The 25,077-nt window shown below is 37.0% G+C and overlaps 1 protein-coding gene and 2 pseudogenes across 2 annotated transcripts; 1 reads left to right on the top strand and 2 right to left on the bottom strand.

Moving 5' to 3' along the window:
* The first annotated feature begins 348 nt into the window (after positions 1–348).
* Positions 349–1,900, top strand: LOC147522394 (galactoside 2-alpha-L-fucosyltransferase-like; annotated as a pseudogene).
* Positions 1,901–2,576: 676 nt separating this feature from the next.
* LOC147522395 (uncharacterized) lies at positions 2,577–4,129 on the bottom strand (annotated as a pseudogene).
* A 1,136-nt stretch (positions 4,130–5,265) lies between these two features.
* Positions 5,266–22,842, bottom strand: LOC147522396 (putative alpha-mannosidase At5g13980). Of its 2 annotated transcripts, XM_086593219.1 has the most exons (19): positions 22,695–22,842; positions 22,509–22,602; positions 22,240–22,407; positions 22,052–22,141; positions 12,836–13,052; positions 12,580–12,719; positions 12,353–12,421; positions 12,167–12,223; positions 11,912–11,983; positions 10,462–10,509; positions 10,230–10,349; positions 9,901–9,968; positions 9,582–9,692; positions 9,337–9,421; positions 8,436–8,546; positions 8,265–8,360; positions 6,583–6,651; positions 6,199–6,463; positions 5,266–5,530 (listed from the first exon to the last, which is right to left on the bottom strand). In XM_086593219.1, the coding sequence occupies exons 2-18, from the start codon at positions 22,527–22,529 to the stop codon at positions 6,368–6,370; spliced, it is 1,638 nt and encodes a 545-aa protein (XP_086449345.1). In that variant the 5' UTR covers positions 22,530–22,602; positions 22,695–22,842; the 3' UTR covers positions 5,266–5,530; positions 6,199–6,367. The 2 variants fall into 2 exon arrangements, with proteins under 2 accessions (XP_086449345.1, XP_086449343.1); XM_086593217.1 differs by lacking the exons at positions 9,901–9,968; positions 22,695–22,842 and having other exon boundaries at positions 9,582–9,694; positions 22,509–22,594.
* Positions 22,843–25,077: the final 2,235 nt, after the last annotated feature.

Here is a 25,077-nt window from a genome sequence, read left to right on the forward strand (position 1 = left end):
TTACTGTTTTGTTTATTACTTCATGTTAGGAATGTATATTTCAAGTCATGTTTTCAAATTTATTTACTAGTATGCAGATCTCTCAAGTCCGATGTAGTAAGCCGGTTCACTGAACCCTAATGATAGCAGTATGTCACTCAGTAATTGCAATTGCACACACACACCTCACCTGTCACCTGATGAAATTTTCCGCCAAGTTTTTCTCATTTGATGCTAATCTCGTCTTATGTGGTATATATAAAGTGTGTTAAGTTGCCTATTTTGTTTCGCTTAGGTTCAGAAGATGCTACATCTAAACCTGTTGACGAGCATAAGGATAAACTGTGATGGCCTTCTCACTACGGATTTGAGGAACGGTCTTGTTTAAGCAGATATCAGTCTGTCTTGTATCGCAGAGCTTCACCTCACAAACCTTCCTCTCATCTTAAAACCATGTTGCGAAAGTATGAAGATCTCCATAGACGGTGTGGTCCTTACACTGAATCCTACAACAAAACTGTTAAGAAGCTCAAGTCAGGGCACCACATTACATCAACAGATTGTAATTACGTTGTGTGGATATCATATAGTGGCTTAGGCAACAGGATACTAACTCTGGCTTCAGCATTTCTCTATGCTCTCCTAACAGACCGAGTCTTACTTGTTGACCGTGGAAAAGACATAGATGATCTATTCTGTGAACCATTTCGGAGAAATCTGGTTGCTACCCTAGACTTTCCTCTTAACCAATTCAATAACTTTGATCAAAAATCTCCTCAGTGTTATGGGAACATGCTGAAAAAAAATCACATAAACAATTCGATGGACTAGCTACCACCTTATTTATATCTTCATCTTGCCCATGATTATGGCGATCATGATAAGCTGTTCTTCTGTGATCAAGATCAATCTCTTTTCAGAAAAATTCCTTGGTTGATCATGAAAACAGATACCTATTTCATTCCATCGCTCTTCTTGATCATCTTTTGACCAAGAACTTAGTAAGCTCTTTCCTTCAAGAGAAACGGTTTTCCACCACTTGGAGTAGATATCTTTTCCACCCTTCAAATGCAGTGTAGGGTTTGATTACCAGAATACTATGAAGTTTACTTGGCCAATGCAGATCTGAGAGTTAGGAATCCAGATCAGAGTATTTGACACTCGTCCTGGCCCATTTCAATATGTGTTTGATCAGATTGTTGCCTGCTTTCTGAAGGAGAATCTTCTGCCAGAAGTTAGCGTTCAAGAACCAATTGTCACTCCCTCTGGAAATCGTAAGTCTAAAGCTGTTTTGATGACATCCCTCAAAGCTCAGGTTACTTTGAGATGGTTAGGAACATGTATTAGGAAAACCCCACTGTGACTGGTGAAATTGGGGTGTACCAACCAAGTAATGAAAGAGTACCAGCAAACTGAGAAGAAGACGCACAACAGGAAAGCATGGGCAGAAATGTATCTCCTGAGCTTGACTGATAGTTTGATCCACAAGCTCATGGTCAACCTTTTGGCTATGTGGCTCAGGGTCTTGGAGGGTTGAAACCATGGATTCTGTACAAACCCGAGAACAGTACTGCCCCAGATCCTCCTTGCAGCCGTGCTATGTCAATGGAGCCTTGTTTCCATGCACCTCCGTTTTATGATTGTAAGGCAAAAACTGGGATCGACACTGGTGCAATTGTTCCTCATGTAAGGCATTGTGAAGATATGAGCTGGGGTCTTAAACTGGTGGATCGTGACGAGTTGTAGACGTGATTTTTATAATCATTTTTTGTCATTTTTCTTTGATTATTAGTTAGCTGTAGTAGAAAATAGATATTTAAAAGATTTTGTTGTACATACTCTATAAATTGGTGGAAGCTCCATTCCATTTGCTCAGATGTTTCTAAAATTTAATGAGAAAATGCAATCCAACACTTTGGCACGCTTCTGATTTTTAATTTCTTAAGAAATGTAGATCTCAAAACTGGTAAATCCGAATTTTCATCAAATATAACCGAATTCCATTTAAAAGAATAATATGATGACCTCAAGTAAAATCAAGTCTCGACTCTTGAGCTCTGACCTTGTAGAATGGAAAATTCAAGGCATAAGTGCACAACAGGATTGTTCCGACTTCCGCCCAGTGTATGTTTCTGAACGTGTTGCATATTAAGAGGGAGATAGACCCAAGTTCTACCAACTAGGACTATTTTCGGAATAGATTCGCAAATCTTTTGCATTCAACCGAACATGCAGTTAAGGACTGCATGCAAACTCTGTAACTTCAACCAGAAAACAAAGAAGTTGCTTAAATGGGCCCTAAAGATACTTTCTTTACGAAGATCTCTACTGGGCGTTAATACATGCTTTCGGTTATTCACTAGTGTATTTTAGCAACTTGAGATTTCTTTCACAATTACTTAACTTGGATAAGACATCACAGAAAGACCTCCAGACCATATAACTAAAAGAAATTCCTTATAAGGAAAATCCTTATGTCACTACTCACTATGAACCCATATCATGTTCACTTGTAGGAGGACAGAGATAAAAGGTTTAAAATAAAACTAAATTTCGTCTCTGTAGCACACTAGCACCACCCTTCTTTAATTTCCACGTTACTTATGCGCGTAATCCATATTGCTGGTCCTTTCAGTTCTTCCTCCTTCAGACAATATTATATGGTACCCATGCCTACATAAATTCACATCATTACCAAAAGGCATTAGCAGGTTGAGCTAAAAATTTAAATGCATTCGCCAAACTATGCAGTGAAAGATGCATCTACCAAAACCTATTCTGGAATTCCTTTACATCACATTTATTGGCTATTGTATATTAGCAGTCTTGTGGACACTATGAATAATTGGCTCCTGAAACAATTTTCAGTAGCATTATACATCAATCCACGCTGTTGTTTCTATTTCTAGCTAGAGGTAGAATAAGATTGATAGAACCAGTTTTTCATTTGAAAGTCCATTTTTTAAGATAAACTCCATCTGAGTGCATGGGATGACCTTCTTTTAGGATTCATTGCTACTGGAAAATGGTGGTATCGAATGACAGAACAGGTCTAACAATGACTCTTTAACTCTAAATTTACAAAAGACCAGGCTTCATCTACAATGAATGCGTACGTTGATTTGAATGGTGCACTGGTAGCTCAATAATAGTGCTGAAAGCAACATCTTGAAAAGGACCTGCCATCTTTCCGAGGGAAACCATCCAAGATCCCCCACCCTTCTTTCCTGAGGGACATTCTGAATATTCTGTGCTAGCTGAAAATACAAAACAAAGTAAAAGCCCAGTGTTTATTTAAACAATTTGCCCACTCGTTTCTGATTGTTTACACAATTCAACCAGATAAAACTCATCATCTGGAAATCCGAATCACCTAAAGGATTGCTATTTTTAGACATTTTAGTAGAATTGAAATGAATTATCTTAGGGTTTACATTAATTTCACCTTTGCAAATTCAGCAGGAGGAACCTTGTCTCCGTTGTTTAGCCAACCATCCTGTAGCTTCTTGTATGCTTCATTGATCTTTCTTGTTTCTCTGCATAAGATATGCCTGTAAAAAATTATTATTAGCATCGTAGGACAGTATAGTTTACTACTGATTATAAATAATATAATAAAACGAAATACAAAACAGAAAATGACCTTTTGACATATGTGCAGGTGCAAGGGCCATCTGGCAGCTTGCCACCACCTTTACCTTTTCCCTTTACCAGGAAGTCTCCTCAGCAGGTACACCCGCTTGTTTCCCCGCCCCCTTGCCACCTCCTCCTGCCTCTTTTGACTTCCATCCTTCCCCATCTTATTCTTATCCTCCAAACGCGATAATAGAAAACAACTTGTTTAGCCTTGTGTGGAGATTAGATAAATGGGCTTCGTAAGGACCATGGGTATTTCTTTTTAATAATATTAAAACTTCGGATCTTCTGTCACCACCCCAATGATCTGCTGGTAGTGTGGTAAACTATTGGCTAGTTTGGTTATGGGATCAAATCGTGCTAAAACACTAAAACCACCAAAAATAAGCAAAAACAACCCAAAACAAATGAGGTATTCTAAAATACCTCTATGTGGCTTCCATATCAAGAGGTCATCATAGTTACTGCTATAGTTTAAGTTGACATGATTTGTGCTGCAATGAGATCCTTTCATAGGCGAACCTTTTTCGTTATTGAAATTGACAAGTCTTAAATTGTGCAACTCTTTGGTCACTTCGACTCAAACTTCTCCATTCGTATGCTGTCTCCGGAAGGAGTTATATAGCTTTGATGGCTTTTGATGGAGTGAAATGTGGCTGTGGCCATGTTCACTACTATAGTGTGCATGCATTGAAGTGTGAAACACTACTTTTGGAAATTGTGATGGCAAGATCCTCTATATCTATAGAGAACAATTAACGCGGAAGACAAGTAAAATATCACAAGGTTAACATTTGTCACAGAAGTAGGTAGAACCGTAGAACACACCTACCACCAATCTAAACTCTAAAGTGGGCATGTGTATATCCCAGTAGGCAAACTAGGCATATACGCCCAGGGATTGGTGTTACAGTTGGTTAAAACTAAAGAGTTGCGCTGCTTATCCCATTGGATTGGATGCACATTGTGCCATCTATCTGCTGAAGAACATGTTCAGTGTCATCCTAGATACTAGTCCCGGTAGGGTGAGGGCAAGCAAGCTCTATAATCTATCCACCGAAGTACGCTATGCACAGAGAGACAGCCTCTAAGAAGTAAAGACCAATGTTCATTTCTAAAGAAATATCACATGAAGCTATGTGACTCTAAAATATCACCAGGCTGATTAGGTGAACTGTTTGAGCAGTTGACCTGGTAGTGGTTCAGTGCGAGGAGCAAAAAGACCCGTGAAAGGTAAAACCTAAATAAGGAGATATACAGATGAATGAAAATGATAGTTGCAACCAACTACGTGTGCAGCACCCTCAATTGAAAAAGATCTTATATATTGGTTACGTGTTATTAGTATGATAATTTTTGAAAATATCAGTGTTGTACTCCTGCCTCCGTCCTTGGGTGCAACTGCATTAACTAGATCTGAAGATGGTGGCTTTTTTCTGGTGGCTGACAATTCCAATAACAGAGAAAAATATGGAGAAATATGAATGAAAACGCAAAATACTTCAGTAGAATGTGGAAAGATAAGGGACTTGCACATTATACTTGCAGTTATGGAAACAAGAGAGGAGAAATATCAGTCTAGCTGGTAAAGCAACAGTGGAAACCGCAAATTTGCAAAACCTAAGGCTAGAACCTAATGGCGCTGAGACGTGAAAACATTTCATGTTTTATTCTTCTCATCTTTGAGGGATACATGGATTTCCACAGGCTGATTATGGCAAGTATACATCTAATAAACATGTGCAGCAACATTTGCAAATCAATTCAAACCTAGCAATACAACACCGGCCAGATTTTACAGTTTTCTTCTTCTCCAATCTATCTTCTTGTTACACAGGTTGCCTTCTTCCATCAATTGTCTGCATCTATGGTGGTCAAGTATCAGCATCTGACTGAAAAACAAACAGCCTGTAGCCTAATAAAGCAAATAGTTGTATAAATAGTAATAGTATATATTCATGAGATAACTAAACATAATACATACAAATGGACAGTAACAATAATAATTTACGAGAAAAAAATAACCACATAAAGATAAATAGATATTAAAGTACAATAGGTGGGGTGGGGGATGTATGGGAATCGAGGTGTACTTGAAACAGGAATTTGTTATCTAAAGAAAAAATAAACACAACGAAAAATCCTCGGCATACACTCGTTATCTAAAGAAGATTTTAAACAGGAATTCTAGGCCGTGTACATAACGGAAAATAGAGAACAAATCTATATGCTTATACGTTTGAAAAGACCAGATTTTTTGTGAGAACAGCTCGATGATGAGAAGACGACGGCTAATACTCATCTTCATGTGGGCTCAGTAAAAGCGCCAGATAGGACTCTTATAATAACCTGACATCCTAACCATAACAGGTCATAACAGAGCACCGTGCCACCGTCTATATCTTTTTGTTGTTATCATTCTCATATGTCAATAAAACAACATAAAAATGTTTCTCTCCACTTCTTTGTCCATTGAACAATAACAAAACAAATATAGATAAAATCATTTGCCTTAAAAAAGAATTAACTAAAGACAAAACAAGCTTAAAGATATAAAAGTATAAAACTAAGAAAATGATGTACCATCTCAACTTTGAGAACAAGCCACGAAGCTTTTCATTTTTGAGACTGGACCATTTCGAGGATGTTGGGAACGAAATTAATAACAAATGTGCGAATTTCCATAGGGCCCAGCTCTACTAAAAGCTTTCTCGGATCAATATGCCCTCCTCTTAACACCGTGGGTTCTTCCTCAGGTGCACTTCCTGTATTCCAAACCAGTCGTTTTTTTTTCCATTTCGGCTCTTTCTTGATTAGCAGACAGACTCATCTCTGTTACTTTGCTGATCTGGAGAGGAAAAGTTAATGCAAGAAGAACATGACCAGGTGTTAGATGATACACATGTTAGTTTAGTATTTCAAATAGCAGAGGACCACATTATTTACTTCAGAATTTTTTATGTATACCTCTTTCTTCGGGAAGAGTTTTTTCAGTTCAACAGCTGCCATCGTTGAAAGGTCTTTACCCTCTCCCACCTTGCAGAAGATCAGTTGCCACAAGTCACAACAAAGAACATATCAAGACGACAGGCTTTTATTTGTACATGGAGCATTAGGATGTAAACTGATAAGCATTTAATGGTTTCAACGTCAAACTGGAATTAGCAGCTCACCAAAAGATTTTGGATCTTAAAGCTTAGGTTGGACAGATATTTTCATAATTAGAAATCCCTGTTTCTTTTACTTTTAAACCTTTATCGAAAACCACTATTTCAATATTCAGAGCCAAGTAAATAAAGCTGCAACTATTTATCCTACTAGCATGATGCATGCGGCAGACGCACATGTTGTTTTCATGCCCAAGCTAAATGATTAAGACAGCAAGGGTAAGATCGCAAATATAGGGAAATAACATGGGTAAATCGTCCTAAAAAGTGTGACCAAGAGTCACAAATCACAGAATAAAAAAAATATTATAGTACTATATTATTACTGTAGGTCAGCCCGGATTTTTTTAAAGTAGTAAAAATATATGGAAACAGATATAAATAACTATATAAGTTCAAAAGTTGTGTAAACTTCATGAGTTACAAAGAGGAATATAATCCAGAAGACCGAACTATTTTATTTTATTTTTGCTTTCTTTTCAAGGAAGAAAAGGGTACGGCTAAAGGGCAAGAAAAAGAAAACAACGTCAAATTGCAAAACTCCTAACATTTGAGTTCAAGTAAAGTGCCAAAAAAAATTCCATTTGAGATGGAACTACTTCTTACTTCTTGGGTCTGACTTCCATATATAACACGTCAGACTCAGGACACTGAAAGAACAGCTCCATCCCAGTTACCATTATAAACACTAAGTAAAGGAAAACTGTTTTGACATTTTAAGCAGGCACTGCATAAAAAGGATGTCACAGTTTCTAGTATCCAAGGTGAAAAGGATAACACCAAAAGAATTTCACGAAACTCCATCATGGTCTAGTAGTTTGTTGACTTTGAGGAGGGCAAGTCTAAAGATGATTGATGTGGAACGATAGACAGACGGTTAGTGTGCCTCCTTCGCCTTGGTGGTGGACTGGGGTACTGCGGTAATGGCCTGGTAGCGATACCCCTTTTTTGCTTTTGCTTTTGTTTTTTCGCCTTTTTTTGTTCCTTTTCAGTTTGTATGATTTGTAATAGCATGGTAATATTGTATTAGGTTTGGCAAGGCTATGGTTGTCTCAAGCTGGGATGCATGGTTCATGGAGACTAGTTTCTGGCCAATCTTTAACGTAATTGATATACTTATATTACTCTTATAATGGTTACATCAATATATCATCTTTTACCAACCTAAAAAAAATGTCATGGAGAAGCACAGAAATGAAAATTTCTGCTCAGCATGAAACGTGGTGTTGCAAGCTAGACACTTGATGTGGTTCCTCTTAAAGAAAAATGACTTCTATTTTCATTTGTAATACGAACTTCACAAGTGCTCCTTTAGGATGAGAAGAGTAGAACTTTTGATAACACTTTTGAAGTTCCGACTCAAGTAGGGAGAGCACCATTTTGAGCTACAATGTTGACAGTTTTAGTGGTTCAAGTCCTAATTAATGAATTCTCTTTCTTTTTTTAAAAGACTCGGGGATAAGCAAGACACTTATGCCTTACCTGGAGACTTTTTAACGCAACATTATCAGGTAAACTATAGGATGGAGCCAGCCAATAAAAGGCGGGTACATGAGAATTTAGCCAGTTATCTTCCTCCTGCAAGTGAAAACCGATCATCTAAAATCACTGTAATACTAGACACAATTCAACTACAAGAACTTTTTCTCTAACCTGTTCAGTGAAGGCTAAAAGAAATGGAGAGTATATCTCCTGGCCAAATGAACGACGCCACTTGGCACCTTCTCCTAGAGTATTGATGCGGAGATAGATATTTCCTTGGATCTGAATTAATGATACTAAACCAATAAGAAGTGGATTCTGTAAAACCTCCGAAGTCAAGAGCCCGCTAAGGTAAAAAACATTAAGGCAATTTGACATTAATCATAATAAATTTGATAAAGGATCTGCAATACCTAAACTAATTGGTCAAACAACGAGATGTCAGTAATTGTATAAAAATATGCCTAGCAATTAATCAATTCAAGTTGAGCTTTTATAGAGTGACAAGAATGAGAAGTCTAGGACACTTGAGAAGTGAGAATTCAAAATTAACATTAGGGGATGTGCAACTTGGAATATGTAGAAATTGAGAGAAGAAAGATGTCTGAACAAAGTAAGTTACATGGACACGCCATATTGAAAATAATCTGTGTCGGATACGTATCCACGTGTCAGTTTTGAAAATAATCATATTGTATGTGATTTCAATTTTTGAAAATTCGACATGTCCAACTCTTCATATCCATCTCAGAAATGGACACACCTATCTGTGTCAATGTAACTTAGGAACAAACATATTGTTAGTGGCTTGGTGCCAAAGGCTATTTATAAATCTACAGGCTATTCCCACGGACAATATAGTTAATTTCTCATTTCAATGTGTAATGATATCAAAGCTGAACTGTTCCCAATCTCACCGCTAACAACTATCCAATTTAGCGGCAAACACTAATTATTATATCCACTTATCAAGAAAATTTTCGCTGTGTTACCAATACAAAAAAAAAAGTTTTCGCTGCATATGTATGCAACTCGTCAGTTTCTGGGGAACAGCTGAGTAGGATGTGCTTACTGTTAGGCCTGTACATTTGTCAAGGGCACAGACTGTTTCATTCAATGGCTCTGCAACACCTTTACCATCATCATAAAGCAACCTCCTACATGAGAGTCGAGTAGGAAACAAAAATATGTTCAAGTTAGCAACTAACATCGAATCATCGGTGTCCCTATATTTAGCTTGTAGAAATTTCACATTTTGAATTCTCTACTGTTAATAGAATAAAGAAAAGCTTGGGCACGCGAATGAAAGAACCAAACCTGTGGAGCATTAGCTCTACTTGCCCATCCACTAAGCTGGATCCACCCATTGACCTGTCTACCATAACTGATAGCTCTGTCCTATTATCTTCAATGTACATTCCAAGATTAATCTGAAATCAAAATCTGGGTTAGCAACTGAAAAAGAGTACACGACTGGATTGGGATTTGAATGACAATATACAGTGGACCACCACTTGAGTGGAAAATGTCATGGAAGAGATGTAGCAGGAGGGCAGACAAATACCATTGGATGCAAGTCTGTTTGCACGTAAAATATAAAAAGATTTAGAATAGTGTCAATGATTAAAAGAAACATATTGGGTAGTAATTTCCGGCAATGGGTTGTTTCACTTGCAAGTCCCAGTCTGTTCTATAATCACGAATCTGCAATCACAATGCTTTTTGACAAACTATTAACAGATGGATATTAAATCAAACAGAAAGTGTTTAAAAAATAGATATAATTATTTGTTCTCATCATTTGAAAAGTATTCATCGTCATTAGAGAACAACAAACAGATTGATATGACTGCCCAACTCGTGACTCCTCTAATTTCTTAATATTTAAATTTACACTTACTTTTTAACCTCTGAACATAGTGCTGCTAAACATATAAGATGAAAGTACACTACAACAAAACATACCCTTTTGATAAAATCTCGTCCATAGGAGTCTGTATAGAATGTTTTATTGGTATCCATGGTAGTCGAAAATAGTGTCGCAATTTCTTTACCAATTCCATCATCAACAGGTATAGGTCCAACCTATGTTTGAGAATACTGTCAACTGGTAGCTCCAGAATAAATTATCAAAAACAAAATATAACAGTTTCAGTAGTGAATGACTGTACACGCCAAGATGCAGATTGACACTTACAGTAAACTCTACTTCAACATGCTCCTTTTGCTTGTAGACTCTGGTGATCTGCACGTGGTTACAGTATTATCTTACTCGCAACAATACTCATAGGAAATACGGTGCTAACTATATATATATATATATATATATATATATATATATATATATATATATATATATATATATATATTTCCCATTAGGACTATTTGATTATCCAATAGAGGTTACTTTCACAATTTCAATAACAAGAGACAAACATATGTTGGGCTGAAAAGTGAAAACGTAAATCCGGACAAATCTTACATAATACATGACACGTTTCTATCCTAACTCAGTATTTATTTTTTACATTTTTTGCTAGTTACAGCTCTATACCCCTAAACCCGTAAGAACCCCTTTCCCCACTGAAGACGATGGGTGGCACCTAGAGTTTGCTACCACTAAGGTGTGCGAATGATGGATACAACCAAGTTCAGGTGCTTGCAATTGGAGTACCAAGTGAACACCGTGAAATAAACTAATATGTTGCAGAAGATGACAAATCAAATGTCATACTTGATGGCACAGTGTTGACAGGTTCTTTACAAAACTAAAACGTAAGAACTGCTTGTGCCAGCAATCAATGACCTCATACAAACAACTTCTTGTCCTGATGCTATGTGAACTTATGCTCACAGTTCCACACGATATATACATGATTGCAAACGTCTTTGCGAGATAAGTCAGAGAAAGAGAAAATGATGCCTTTTCTTCGAATTACTTTAGAAATAAAGCAACAAGCAGATTGGATCAAAGCACAGTATCCGCTCTGCAGGTAACGAGAGGAAAGAGATGTTGCCAAAAGAAAAGGCAATTAGGGATTGTAAAAGATCGAACTTTAAATGATACCACATAAGAGAATAAAATCAATGTATTCTTCTCTCTTTGGAGGTATCTATATATTCATGAATTCCTTGGGATACAAGCACCATACATATGCAAATAAATCATAAAGGTCCCATGCCTAGCGTTCTTGTTAGGAAGGAATTCAGATGTTGGCTAAAATATCTTCACCCACTCTGAAGCTTCAAAGGTCCAGGCCAAGTCATCCATCCTTGCTCTCTCAAACAATTTCCAGAACTAACACCATGTTTCTTTCTGCAACATTGAAACCTCCACACAGCTCACACGGAACAAAGATTAAAGCGTTCCCCAGCTGAATTACATAGCTAAGAAATTTTGATTTAACACAACTTACATCTATAGTCTCTTTTTATGGATACAAAACATTACTTGACCAAGCAATATTTTCGATCCCGTTCCCAAACTTTATATTCATGCTCGTTCTTAATTTGTTTTCTATTGTTATCAAAATAGGATGTAATTCATTTGTAAGCATGATAAATTTATTTTCAAACTGAAAAAGTACTGATACAAGGAACAAAGAAGGCCTGAAAGACTACATAGAACTTCTGTGCCGATCAAATACCTGAGATATCCATGGATTTATTTGTTGATGCACTTCATCCAATACTGGTCCCTGCAGTATCGTCAGAGGAACCTGGTACGAGAAAACATTTCTTCATGATTGGAATGAACACTGCATCCCCTTTTCAAAACAAAGAATCCATCTCAAAACTCTAAGTAAGAACCACAATTTTATCAGATTTCAAAAAAATATATATATATAAAAAAAAAAAATCATTGTACCATAATCCATAGTCCATAAGAATCGGTGACCTACCTGTCCTGATTTTATGGGAAAGGTATTATTTGGACGAAAGATGTACGCTCCTGAAGCCTTCATGACCAATTAAAAGTTATATTGCAACATTCAACAATAAAAGGAAAAAAGTTGATGCAGTCTATTATAGACATAGCGCAAGACAAACAAAAAATGCCATTGACTAAGCTTAGAAAAGTCCATCACCTGAGGATCCTTATCACTTTTATCGTATCCAGAATAGTAAATGTATGATTGTTCTACAGATGTTTCAACCTACAAGACACAAAAGTGAAAATAATCAAACATGAGATACTAACTCTATTTTTGTTTAATTTTAACGTGACTTCGGAAATGCAACAGATTAAATTTTAAAGGACAAACCAAAAGTATATATAAATCAAATATATATGAAGAAAGCTTAGTCATATCACCGAGCTTCTGCTGTTGATATAATGAGTAAGTTTTCCTTCATCGACAGCATAAATAAGTTTTACGTCTCCCTGCCCAATTTGGATGGTGCCCGTTTTAGTTCCTTCCGTCGTATGCAATCTTGATATAACGGAACTAGCACCTGTGATGGAATAAAAAACATTAGAGTAGTTCAACGCTATTGGCATGACAACCATGTTTTCCTCAATTTTTCCAACAGGAACATGAGCACTGGACGTAGAAAATAGATGGTTTTACCTCCTTTTGCAATTGAGACAGTGTAAGTGCTGAACCCAAGAGGTGGTACAGATGCAAAAAATGCAAGCCAATATTTAGGAATCTCATCTGGTGATTTTCCTAAGTACGCATTAACATAGTAGTCTCTAATGCCAAGAGAGTTATTGGATATATGTACAAGCTGTGACTCAATTTCACTCCCTGTAGAATCCCTCACTGTAACCAATTCACCAATAACCTGTGGCAAGTTTGATTGTAGAAGGAGAAAAAAACTGAAAGTAAGTAGCTAGTAAAACTCAAAATTGTATTGTTATTAATGGAGAGGAAGTTTGGAGAGAAAAGAGAAAAAGACGATACGGCTTTATTAGTTTCAGCCTTGTATCACTTCAGTAAATGTCCCTTTAGAACTCTAACATGGCTAAACCAGAAAAGAAATAAATCATGGCTTTCCAAGTGGTATTGCATCAACTAAAAACAAAGTATGAATCCTTTTCAAACCACATCATCTGACTGATGGTGATATGAAGTATTCCCACTATGACCTTTTGCTCTAAACTACCATGAGATTACAGCAATTAACCAAATTACATTATAGTATAGGGGCTGACACCCATTTTACGATTCACAGGAAGTACATATTTCTCTTCACCCTATTTATTTACTCGTATCAGGACCAACTTACAGTTTTGTACAACCTCCTATCTACACTCACAAAAAATCCCATTAAAAGCCAACTTCAAAATCTTAATCGAGCAAAACTACTAATCTAGCCAGAAGTAGGTATCCTTCTTAGTTTACAATAAGATATATTCTATAACGGAAAATAAAGTAAACTATTCATTTTGGGCACCAGTAGCCTTCAATGGGAAAAGGAAAGGAAAGTCCGTGGCAACCATGTTTTTGACATGTGTGTCTATTGAGTAGACATAATACTAATAAGGAAAGTAGACAAGATATGATATGATACACTTAACCTTTATTATTACGACACACAAATACTTCCAGGCTTCGAATAGTAATGTCATTTCAAACCTAATGAAGCAACACAAATACACACACGTGTTTTAACTACTGGCTTGGATACAAAGGGTCAGAGAGAGAGATACACTAACCACCGTAAAGAGTTTTACGTTGGACCGTATTAAACCATTTCACCTAATGTCTGCACAAGGTGTCCAAACTGTCACTTCTTAAAAAGTGGTCTTTCTTAAAGAGTAATGGGAATACAAGTGTGTCACAGAGCAGTGCCGGGTCTGCAGCTGCAAACTTGCACTTACCAAATTGACGCTGACTTTGAGTATATCAAACAAAAACTATCACTGAGACTTCCTTTGCTTTGATCAGTTACTCAGTATAAACTTTTTTTTAATAATATATGCCACAACTCCACAAGTATTGTGTACACAGTCAAACATTCAAGGATTGATAAACTAAAGTAAATTTTTGAAGTAAACTCTGCACTGTACTAGTGCTGGTTTAGATAAGTACTTACAGGTATTCTAACTACAGAACAATAAGTTTTTCAGCAACATTCAGAACAGAAATGTGTAATTCTCCATTTAAAAACACGCCTCTTCCAAATAATTAGGCATGAAAAAAAACATAAAAATATATAAATGGACCAAGTATTAACTTTACCAAGCTTTTCCCACGAGACAAAAAGCTTCTGATGGAGGACAGTAACTTATATTCAGAAGAGGGCACTGAAAAGACAACACTTTTCAAAATTAATCCGTGTTTTCAGATCAAAATTAAACAAAATAACATTTCCACCATAAACTTTATGGTACATAAAACAACTGAGATATAATCCTTCTTTTAGTAAAGTACTACTAGCTACTTGTTAAGTTGTGGATAGTGAAGGTGAGCTTCTACCCGAGGTAGTCAGTCCACTTCCAACAAGCCATACCAACACAGCTGAAAGAACCTTCTAACCTTTTCCACCAAAATACAACTTCAAATAATAACAACATTTCTTTTTAGATCTGTTGCTTAACTGAACTCCGTAGTCACTCTTATCTCACTATGTTTTACCCAAAAACCATAGATCGGAAAAGACCAAAATTAAGAAAACCAGATTACACTCCGTGGTCACTCTTAATCAACTGCAAGGATCTTTTATTATATATATGGAGCAAGTGAGATTATCATATCATCTGTCACAGATGTATTTATTCATCACAGATGTGAATAGTTAGAGAGATTAATTAAAGTAAAAGATAGACACCAGTGTCAAGTATTGCTATTTTGGTGTAGGATTAAAAACATAAAGACTATTAGACTTCTAAGAGGACAAAACAATATGCATATCTCCGCATTTACATTATAAGTTAATGACAAAAGTGCGAACCAATTTCCTCTAAAATAAACTTCCTGTTAAAAAAATTCAAAATTGAAAATAAAAGGTTGCATTTCGAAGTAGAGTTTAAGCATGTGTTGCACATATAGGTATGGACCGACATAAGTTCAGGCCTATGTTACATGGACACACCATTTTTTTTAAAAAAATCTGTGTCAGATACGTATCCACGTGTCTCGTGTCAGACACATTTTTTTTTTTTTTTCGATGAACAGACTGATTATATTAATCAAAAGATGGATTACATACAACAACACAAGAAAAAATAGATGAAAACAATACAAGAAAACCACAACAAGTACTGAACATCCATAAAATCTTGATTGTATGTGATATATCTCCATGGCTCCATTTTTTATATTTCGCCATATCAGACACTTAGTATCCGTGTCGGATATGAACACACCTATCCGTGTCAATGTAACATGTTGTATGCAGATAAAAGAAAACAATAGAAGACAAGGACAGAATAACAGGTAATAACCAAGGCGCGGATTAGGCTGTCCTTAAGGAAAGATTTAAGCCCCTTCAATGGTGCGTGAAAGGCAAGCAAGTGGCGTCTTCTTCACGAGGATTCAATGGTTAACTTGCAGTCTAACTTTGCACTAGAATAGACTACCCTCTAGAACGAAAGAATATAACTCTCTCGGCGGGCCGGGAAGAAGAGAATAAAGAAAGCAATGATAGACTTATCTGTTTCTCTGATTCGGGTATGATGAGATGAAGGGATAGTCCGCGACGAAGCCCCTCGTTTCGCTTTTATTTGGTTACGTAGTAGCGGCGGCTTGCCAACTTATATCTTAGTCGATACAAAGAAGAAAAAAAGACAACGAGTTCTATCTATCTGCGTCCTCTCTCTCTCTACGTTGCGTGATTGATCCCCTCTAATGAACACAAATTGTTCTAGTCGTCTTAAAGAACAACACGAAGTTCTATCTTAGTCGATATAGAGGTATGATCGAATCATAGATGGAGAAGGACACCTCTCTAATTCGGTTTCACAAAACCAAATCAAAGTAGAACTCTCAAGCTGATACAGAATCCAACTATTAGTGGAACTCCAGCCGAAACTTGTTCACAAAGAAAAAGAAAAAGTTTAGGCTATTGATGATCCACTACCCACTAGTCTAACAGCCCAAGCCCAAGCCCACGCGACGCCCAGCGACGACTTCGCCCGGTTCGGTCTGGGCGGGCGCGTGTGTGGTTTTGGGTGAGTCCTCCCTCCTAACACAAAAGCCTTTGTACCCTAAGGGCACGCCCTTATGCTAGAGGTTCACCTCAAATACCTCACTTGCTAGTGGTGGTTCATCAATGTGGGACTAAACAACACACAAGTATTTGAAATACACATGAAGATTCCAACAATCCCCCACTATTTCAAAATACTTATAGTCCCCCACTATTTTGGAATAGGATATTACAAAAGAAATGGGTTTACAAAATGCCAGAGAGAATCGAAAAAACAATGCATAAGATAATCGGTGCTTTTCGGGCTTGAACGGTCATAGGGTAACATGTCTTATAATATTGAAAGTGGTGGATTAAAAATCTTTGAACCAACATTCCCTTGTAGTAAAATAGAGGACATGCACCCACATTGCTCTTTCATTATATATGCGTTGGCGGTTTTGGCTTTTTGGCCTTTTTGTGTTAAGTGAATGCTCTAGAGTATTTGCACGAATACTCATAAGAACCGACCAGTTCTACATTCACGTAGGTGGATATCCATCAAGTGTACATAGCGGTTAAAATACACTATCTCATAAAAATAATGGACTATGGATTCCATTAAGAGTAAAATAACTCATCCTTTTTCTCATTGCTATTCAAGTTATACAAAGTATACAATAATGCTATCTAGTCATAGGGTGGGACGTCTCAAATAAAGACAATAGCATACCAGAGCGACGAGGTGACTTGTTTTTCCCTTTGAACCTACTTCATGGGATCTCCAATCACATAGGTGGGGTTGCCGTCAGTGTCGCCCTCTATCTAAGGCAAAAGTCCCATCCCCTCGACGTATCAACCACTTGTCTCCGCTAAGTGGCTTTGTCGGAGGATCGATAAATTTAACTCGACCTCACATAATCTAGAGCCCTGACTCAGATTCAATTTTGCTTTATAGGCTGTAGTCTCGCATTTAATATGCCGCTTTTCCCATTATACAATTTGCTCTTTGCCTTTGCTATTACCGACTGACGATCCGCAATGCATAGATACAATTTGGAGGTGGTTTTGTACCAATAGGAAGATCTGCCAAGAGGTTTCTAAGCCACTTTCAACCCTCGAAGACTTGCTTTATCTAAAAGCAATAAGCTCGGACTCCATGGTTGAGCGAGCTATCAAAGGTCTTAGAAGATTTCCAAGCGATCGCACCTCCACCCTAGGGTGAAAATATAACCACTAGTGGACTTGATATCATGAGAATCGGATATCCGGTTTGCATCACAATAACCCTCTATCACGGTGGAGTTTGTCTAAACCTTATGCCGTAATTCATTGTTCCTCTCAAGTACTTGGCTAATCTCTAACGCGACTCCAATGTTCGACTAGGACAATGAGTGTATCCGCTTAGCCTCGCTAACTGCATAAGCAATGTCGGGTCTAGTGCAATTCATCAAGTACATGAGACTACCAATAATTTGGGCATATCTAGATCGAAGTACACCATGTTGAGCATTTTTCCGAAGTTCACTATTTGCCTCATAAGGTGTCGACCGCGATGGGCTTACTATCATAAAAGTTAAACTTCTCAAAAACTTCTCAACATAATGCTCTTGTGGCATATAGCCATCATCATTTTTCGATGATTTTGATTCCAAGAATCACATCAGCCTTCTCCCAAATCCTTCATTTCAAATTGGGAGGATAAAACATCTTGGTGTTTCTCACAACATCAAGGCTAGGACTCATGATTAACATGTCATCCACATATAGACGGATAATCACATATGTATTCACATCAAAAGATTTGAAGTAAATACATTTATCAAAGATCATTTATGTGATATCCATTAGACATCATGACAACTGTCAAACTTTTCATGCCATTGTTTTGGCTTTGTTTCAACCCATATAAAGACTTAACTAACTTGCATACTTTATGCTCATTCCGGTACTATCGTTTCCCAGTCGGATCATCATATATATTTCTTCATCAAGATCACCATTCAAAATGCAGTTTTACATCCATTTGATGAATAAATAAATTATGAATAGCAGCTAGAGCCATTAGAACTCTTATAGAAGAAATCCTAGTTACGAGGGCATAAGTATCAAAATAGTCAATGCCTTTTTTCGGGAGAATCCCTTGACTACAAGTCTAGCCTTGTATTTCTCAATGGAACCATCTAGTTTCAATTTCTTTTTGAAGATCCACTTGTAGCATTATAGGTTTAAGCCCGGAGGTAGATCAACTATCTCCCATGTGTGATTAGCTATAATCGAATCTAGCTCACGAGTGTATAGCATCCTTCCGAAAGGTGCATCTCGAGAACCGATTGCGCATTATATCGTCCGCGGGATCATCATCAAGAAGAAATGTGTAAAAGTCATCGCCAAAATTGGTGGATTTCTGTCTCTTTTACTCTTCCGAATTTCTTGTTAGAAAATTCAGGGATCGTTGATTGTTGTTCACTAGAGCTACCAACCTCTCAATGCCAATTTTCAAAGGAAACAAATTCTCAAAGAAATCAAGCATTTTTACTCTCTATAATAGTGTTAGCATCGACAAGGTTATTATCAGATTTTACTACTAAAAATCTATATGCAAAGACTATTATGAGCATAACCAATGAACATACAATCAACGGTTCTAGGTCCGATTTTTTCTTTTTAGGTTCGTTCACAAGAACCTTAGCAAGACACCCCCACATTTTTAAGTATGTCGGGTAGGTACATGACCTTTCCATAACTCATATGGTGTCTTATTCCCTGTTTTCTTGTTGGGTATCCTATTCTCGTATATGGCAAGCAGATAGGATTGCTTCCCCACAAGTTCAGGGGAAGCTCTTAACTTACAAGCATAGCATTCATCATCTCTTTTTAGTGTTACGTTTTTTTCCGTTCGGGCTACTCCATTAGACTTCGTAAGAGTATGGTGGAGTAGGCTCATGAATAATGCCATTCTTGTCACAAAAGTCCCGGAAGGGGTTAGACTCATATTCTCCACCCCTATCGGACCCGAAGTCTAGTAATCTTACGGTTAAGTTCGGTTTTCAACCCGACTTTGTACTTGAGAAACATCTCACTGGCCTCATGCTTGTGTCTAAGTAAATATACCATGGTGTACCTAGAGAAGTCATCTATGAATGTAATATAATAAAAACTTCCCCTAGACATGGTACTTACGAATTCACCCAAATCCATTATGAATAAGAGTTAGTAATTCGGTTTATCTCTAGACCGCGATTCTGAGGTTTTTCCATTGGCTTTAGTCTCAAAGACATATCTCACATTTATCATTAGAAAAATCAGAAATATTAGACAATAAACCACATGCTTTCATCCTTTTCATATCTTGAACATTCACATGTCCTAGTCTACCATGCCATATATTAAAAAGAGTCAAGCAAATAAGCGTAGCGATTCATTCTTATTAATAATAATGTTGTCAAGTACATTCAACATGAAAAGACCATTGTTATTACAATAACCTTTACCAACAAAACCCTCATTCTTTGTCGAACAAACTTGTCACTCTCAAAAGTCACCCTTGACGCCTTGCTTTTCCCAGATAGGGACGAAATCAGATTCGGCGAATCTCGGGAACATGAAGAACATTACTAAGTGAAAGGGTTTTCCCCGAAGTTAACCAGGAAAGAACCTTGCCTGTTTCCTCAACAGAACGGACCTAGAGTCACCCATATAGACCTTTTCATCTTTCACTAGTATGTAATCCGAGAAGGCTTCAACATCACCACAGGGCGTGGCGGGTGGCACCGAATCTAGTACCAGTTCCTCTTCCCGGTGGCTATGAACACTTCAGGACACGACAAAGAAGACAACAATATCATCTCCCTCAACTAGATTAGCATTGGGAGGATCATCGGTGTCTTTCAGGTTTATGACCGAAAAGCCCTATGTCGGGTTTACCACAAACATAACAATTTCCATTGCGGTACCACTCCATTTAAAAAGAAGTGTCTTTTGACCTTGAAATTCTTATTTTGTTGGACTTACGCTTCTTAGAGGTTTTGTTAGGTTTTTTGGGATTACCTTCAACGATATTGGCTTTAGAATGAAATTCCTTAGACAACACCTCATCCCGAAGTCTTGTTCTTTTCCTCTATGTGAATGTGAATGATCACATCCTCAAGAGTCATTTGCTTACGCTTTATGCTTCATACTATTTTTATAGTGTTTCCAAGACTTCGGGGAGTTTCTCAATCAAACATCCAATGACAAAGGATTCGGGTAAATTAATACCCTCGGTTTTCAAATCATTAATCAAGACATGAAAATCATGGATTTGAGGCGTTACATCTCTATCTCTCTCATATGGAACTTTAGAAAATTCCCAATAGCATATTTCGAAAGTACCAAAGATCCTCTATTATGTATTTTTGTTCAAACTCTCCCATATATCATGTGCATTCTTATTTGAACAATAAATATCAAAAATCTCATTGGACAAGGTACTCAAAATAGCATGACGACATACCTTATTCCCATTGAGCCAAGCGGCTTGATTTCTTTCGAAATCATTAGAACCCTCCATGGGTCTTTGTATCGATGAGATACTTTGCATAGTTGAGTACATCTAGGTTTTGTGAACACCCTTTCTCTCCATCTCTTGAAGCGTGAACCGTTGAAGGATTCAATCTTGGACACATTAGGTAAGTTCGCGAGCATTCGGTAAGGTACGAGAATCTCTCATAGGCGAAGTTACTTCCATGACTCGCATTAGTTTCTTTGATCGGTGTGGTGTCAGCGGTGTAGACATCTTGTTCTTTCCTTAAGATTGTTGTATGCGGATAAAAAAAACAATAGAAGACAAGGACGACGAATAGCAGGGTAATAACAAAAGGCGGATTAGGGCGTCCTTAAGGAAAGGCAACAAATGGGCGTCTTCACCCTATAGAACGACAATATAACTCTCCGGAGGGTGGCGGGAAGAAGAGCACAACTTATATCTTAGTCGTCTGGCAAGAAAGACACGAAGTTCTATCTCTCTGTTACGTGATTGATCCCTCTAATGAACTCCAGCTGAAACTTGTTTAGGCTATTGATGATCCACTACCCACTAGTCTAACACAGCCCGGCCGCGGCACTGGCGGTTCGGTCGCGGAAGGGATGGGCGATGTGGTTTTGGGTGAGTCCTCCCTCCTAACACAAAAGCCTTTGTACCCTAAGGGCACGCCCTTATGCTAGAGGTTCACCTCAAATACCTCACTTGCTAGTGGTGGTTCATCAATGTGGGACTAAACAACACACAAGTATTTGAAATACACATGAAGATTCCAACATAACATAGGTACAGACTGCCCATTAGCAATCAATGATGTCCAATCCCGACCTGAATCCATTAAGAGAGAAGATAAAGTGTAATAGACTAACAGCCAACAATGGAGAAGCGAGTGCTAATCCTTTTTGGGTTTCAGGATATCACTTATCACTTTATCAGGGTTAATCTATAGACCAACATTCATTTGCATCAAACACGATATTAGAATGAAATGACTTGATCCGTCACAGTTCTGACAGACAAATGGAACAAATAGGACATTATGTCACAGAATGGAGTTCTTTGATGATGCCTTGCCGCAAGGTGTAGTAACACAGTCAACTTTATCTTGGAGATAATAGTTTCAACTCTTTTTTGGAAAATGTAAAAGAGGTAAATTTAGGAGTAACCATAAAGGGTTCTAGTATTTCACCTGTTCAAACTTAGTCACTGGTTTCTTGTAGTCTTTATCTGATGTAGATTTTGCCAAGAAACCAAGAGAAGATGCAACTAACTCCTCAGCCTGTTGAGATATAGTGGAGAGGCGGTGAATGTTTTGAAGCATAAGGGAATCATGAAAACTTTCAAAAGCTGAAGTGAAGGTACATCTAGATATATTACCTCAACATAGCCCATTGATAGTCGTTTTGTGTAATCATTAGCCACATGTTGCTGTTCTGTTCCACTAACTGCGTCATGATGTTGAGCTATTGCTAATGCATCAGCTAAAACGTCTGTGTTGGGCCCTGAGTTGCTTCTCCCTTTAAAAAATTCCAATTGCCTTGCTGCCTGATTACAATGAATACACCTAAGTGGAGTAAACCTCAAAAGGTAAAAGGGATTTAATTCTCCCTGTAAACTAGAATAACCCCAGCAATTAGCAATCTTACCAAGTAGTAACCACTCATCATTCTAACATATCGTTTAAGAGCTGGCCTACTTGAAAAGTATCCTGTCCAGTATGCATTTGCTTTATCTGCATATCTGACAATTTCGTTCACATACTTTAATTGTAGATAATAGATAAGCTAATATAACTAGGTTAGTTGGTTCAAGATGCCAAAATATTTACTTACGGGAAGAAATCGTCAGTCTTGATAGGCCAAGATTCTTTTGTTGCATATTTAACATCAGTGTAAATGGATGGGGTTGAATAAAGGGCATTAACACGCCCATCCTATAAGAATCAGAAAGCTATTTAACCGCAAGAAAATTTTAATTGTGAGAACGTATGTGATCAAGATGAACTATTTCACCAAATTACAGTACGCCGATAAAGTAGAACGGGTTGCTGAACCAGGAAGAAAAGGATTTAGTCCTAATCTGCCCACTTTCACACTAATATAAAGTCCAGATGATCAATGAGATGTTAGGATCAACTTCTACTTCCTACGTATACTAGTCCAGTAAGTAATGGGGACCTCTAATATTGGTGAATTAAGGCCTATTAGCTTGGTAAGCATTTTGCTTAAACCTCAAGAACCTATAACCTCTACAGTGACAAACAAACCGCCATCCACATTGCCAGTAATATAGCCTCCCAGTAGCGAATTAAAAACCCTGAGGTCAATTGTCAATTTGGCCACGAGAAAGTTGTTATAATTTAGGATGGAACTTGCTGCTTAATGTATTTTTCCAAAATCCATTGGCAGATATCTTGACTATGGAGCTACCCAACACCACTTTCAGTTATATTTTTACCGAGCTGGGGTGTATTGCTGTACACGCCATATTTTAAAAATAATTATGTCGTGTTGGACACATACTCAATTTTTGTTATTTTCAATGAATCACGAATACTTCAACAGAGGCAAAGAATCCGTATTGGACACATATCAGACACCGATACGCGCGGATGCGCCTTGGAAACATGTCGGATACTCCACCGCAAGGCCCAAAATATCGATATCGATCAATATATCGGTGTACCCAAAAACTGATATATATCGGATATATTTATTTTTTTTGGTGACCAGTCCAAACTATTTAAAATATCGGATATATCGGAAATATATTGAAAATATTGGATTTATATTAAATAATGGTCAAAAAGTCAACCGATATATATCATAAATATCGGATATATCGATTATATCGGCGATATAAAGTTTTATATATGAAATTCCGATATATATCGGAAAAAAATGTTTTATATTCGGTGGATATATGTCGGAAATATCGATGTCAGTGTACTAAAATACTGATATATATCGGCGATATATCAGATATATCGGCGATATTTTGGTCCCTGCTCCACCGTACTCTGATTTATTTAATACATTTTATTAGATTTTTTTCTATTTGTAAAAGATGGATATTCAGCTAGTGTCGAGATAATGAGAAGAATAGACAAAAACGTGTGATGTCAAATCTGCCCAAAGACATTCTGTTAAAGACCTTGGAGCAATTTCCAGTACATACATTAAACGATATATCTAAGGCGAGTATGCCCTCAATGGTCAAACTCAATACTAGATCCATGTTTTGCTAATCACCATCTCCTTCGTTCGGAACCTGGTATACTGATTCTGGATAGAGAGAATTAAGACACCAAGTGTGATACTTATGTTGTGGAGATTGAAAACGGGGAGGTTGTTATACGCGATTTGAGTAATAAACTTTCACATATGGTAGTTGCTAGTTGTAATGGTTTGGTTATGATTAGGTATGTGGATAAGCCTCGCCATTTTTGTGTCGCGAACCTTCTCACGAAGACTAATTAATTATTTATCTTATATGCATTATTTCAACAAAATTATGCATTTATTTCAATTCACAAAACTAGAGTACTAAAAATTTAATATGGACTAATGAAGTCATTACTTAAACCATTAATTGATATTACTATGTCTATATATATTTACATAATCTAGTTCACAAGTCTACAACAATTCAACAAATTGTTAACTTCCTATAATGTTATAAGTCTGTATAACTCTATTATCATATAGAAAAAACTATAAAAGATTAACATTGAAAGTAAAAAATTACCTTGTTTTGTTTTGTTTTGTTTTTATTTTAAGTGGAAATTTTATTAATAATAATGATAACGAGTTTTACAAATAATTAAGACAAACGCACAACAAGCTGCGCTGTATGCAAGTCTTTCCTAAATTTGTTTTTTGTTTTTTGTTTTTTGTTTTTTTTGTTTTTTTCCGGGTTGAGGTCTGACGCTTGTTTAAAAAGTGAGAGTGAAAGAAAGGAGAGAGAGCTTACGGGTTTGTTATAGGTGATTAGAATTATGCAAACTGGTCGGTTGGGCTTTGACTATTTGTTTCTTTTATTAACCCATCAAACATTCAAAGACACATTCCCTCTTTAATGGTTTTGGACTCAAAATAAATAATAAATGATAATTTTATAAGGGCAAAAAGAGACGTAAAAAAAACGTTGGTTAATTACAATATTTTTTATTAGTCTTTGTTTTATACTATTTTTTTTGTTGATTATATTCTCACT

Source organism: Coptis chinensis, chromosome 1 (genome assembly GCF_015680905.1).
Source record: "Coptis chinensis isolate HL-2020 chromosome 1, ASM1568090v1, whole genome shotgun sequence".
Taxonomy (NCBI): domain Eukaryota; kingdom Viridiplantae; phylum Streptophyta; class Magnoliopsida; order Ranunculales; family Ranunculaceae; genus Coptis; species Coptis chinensis.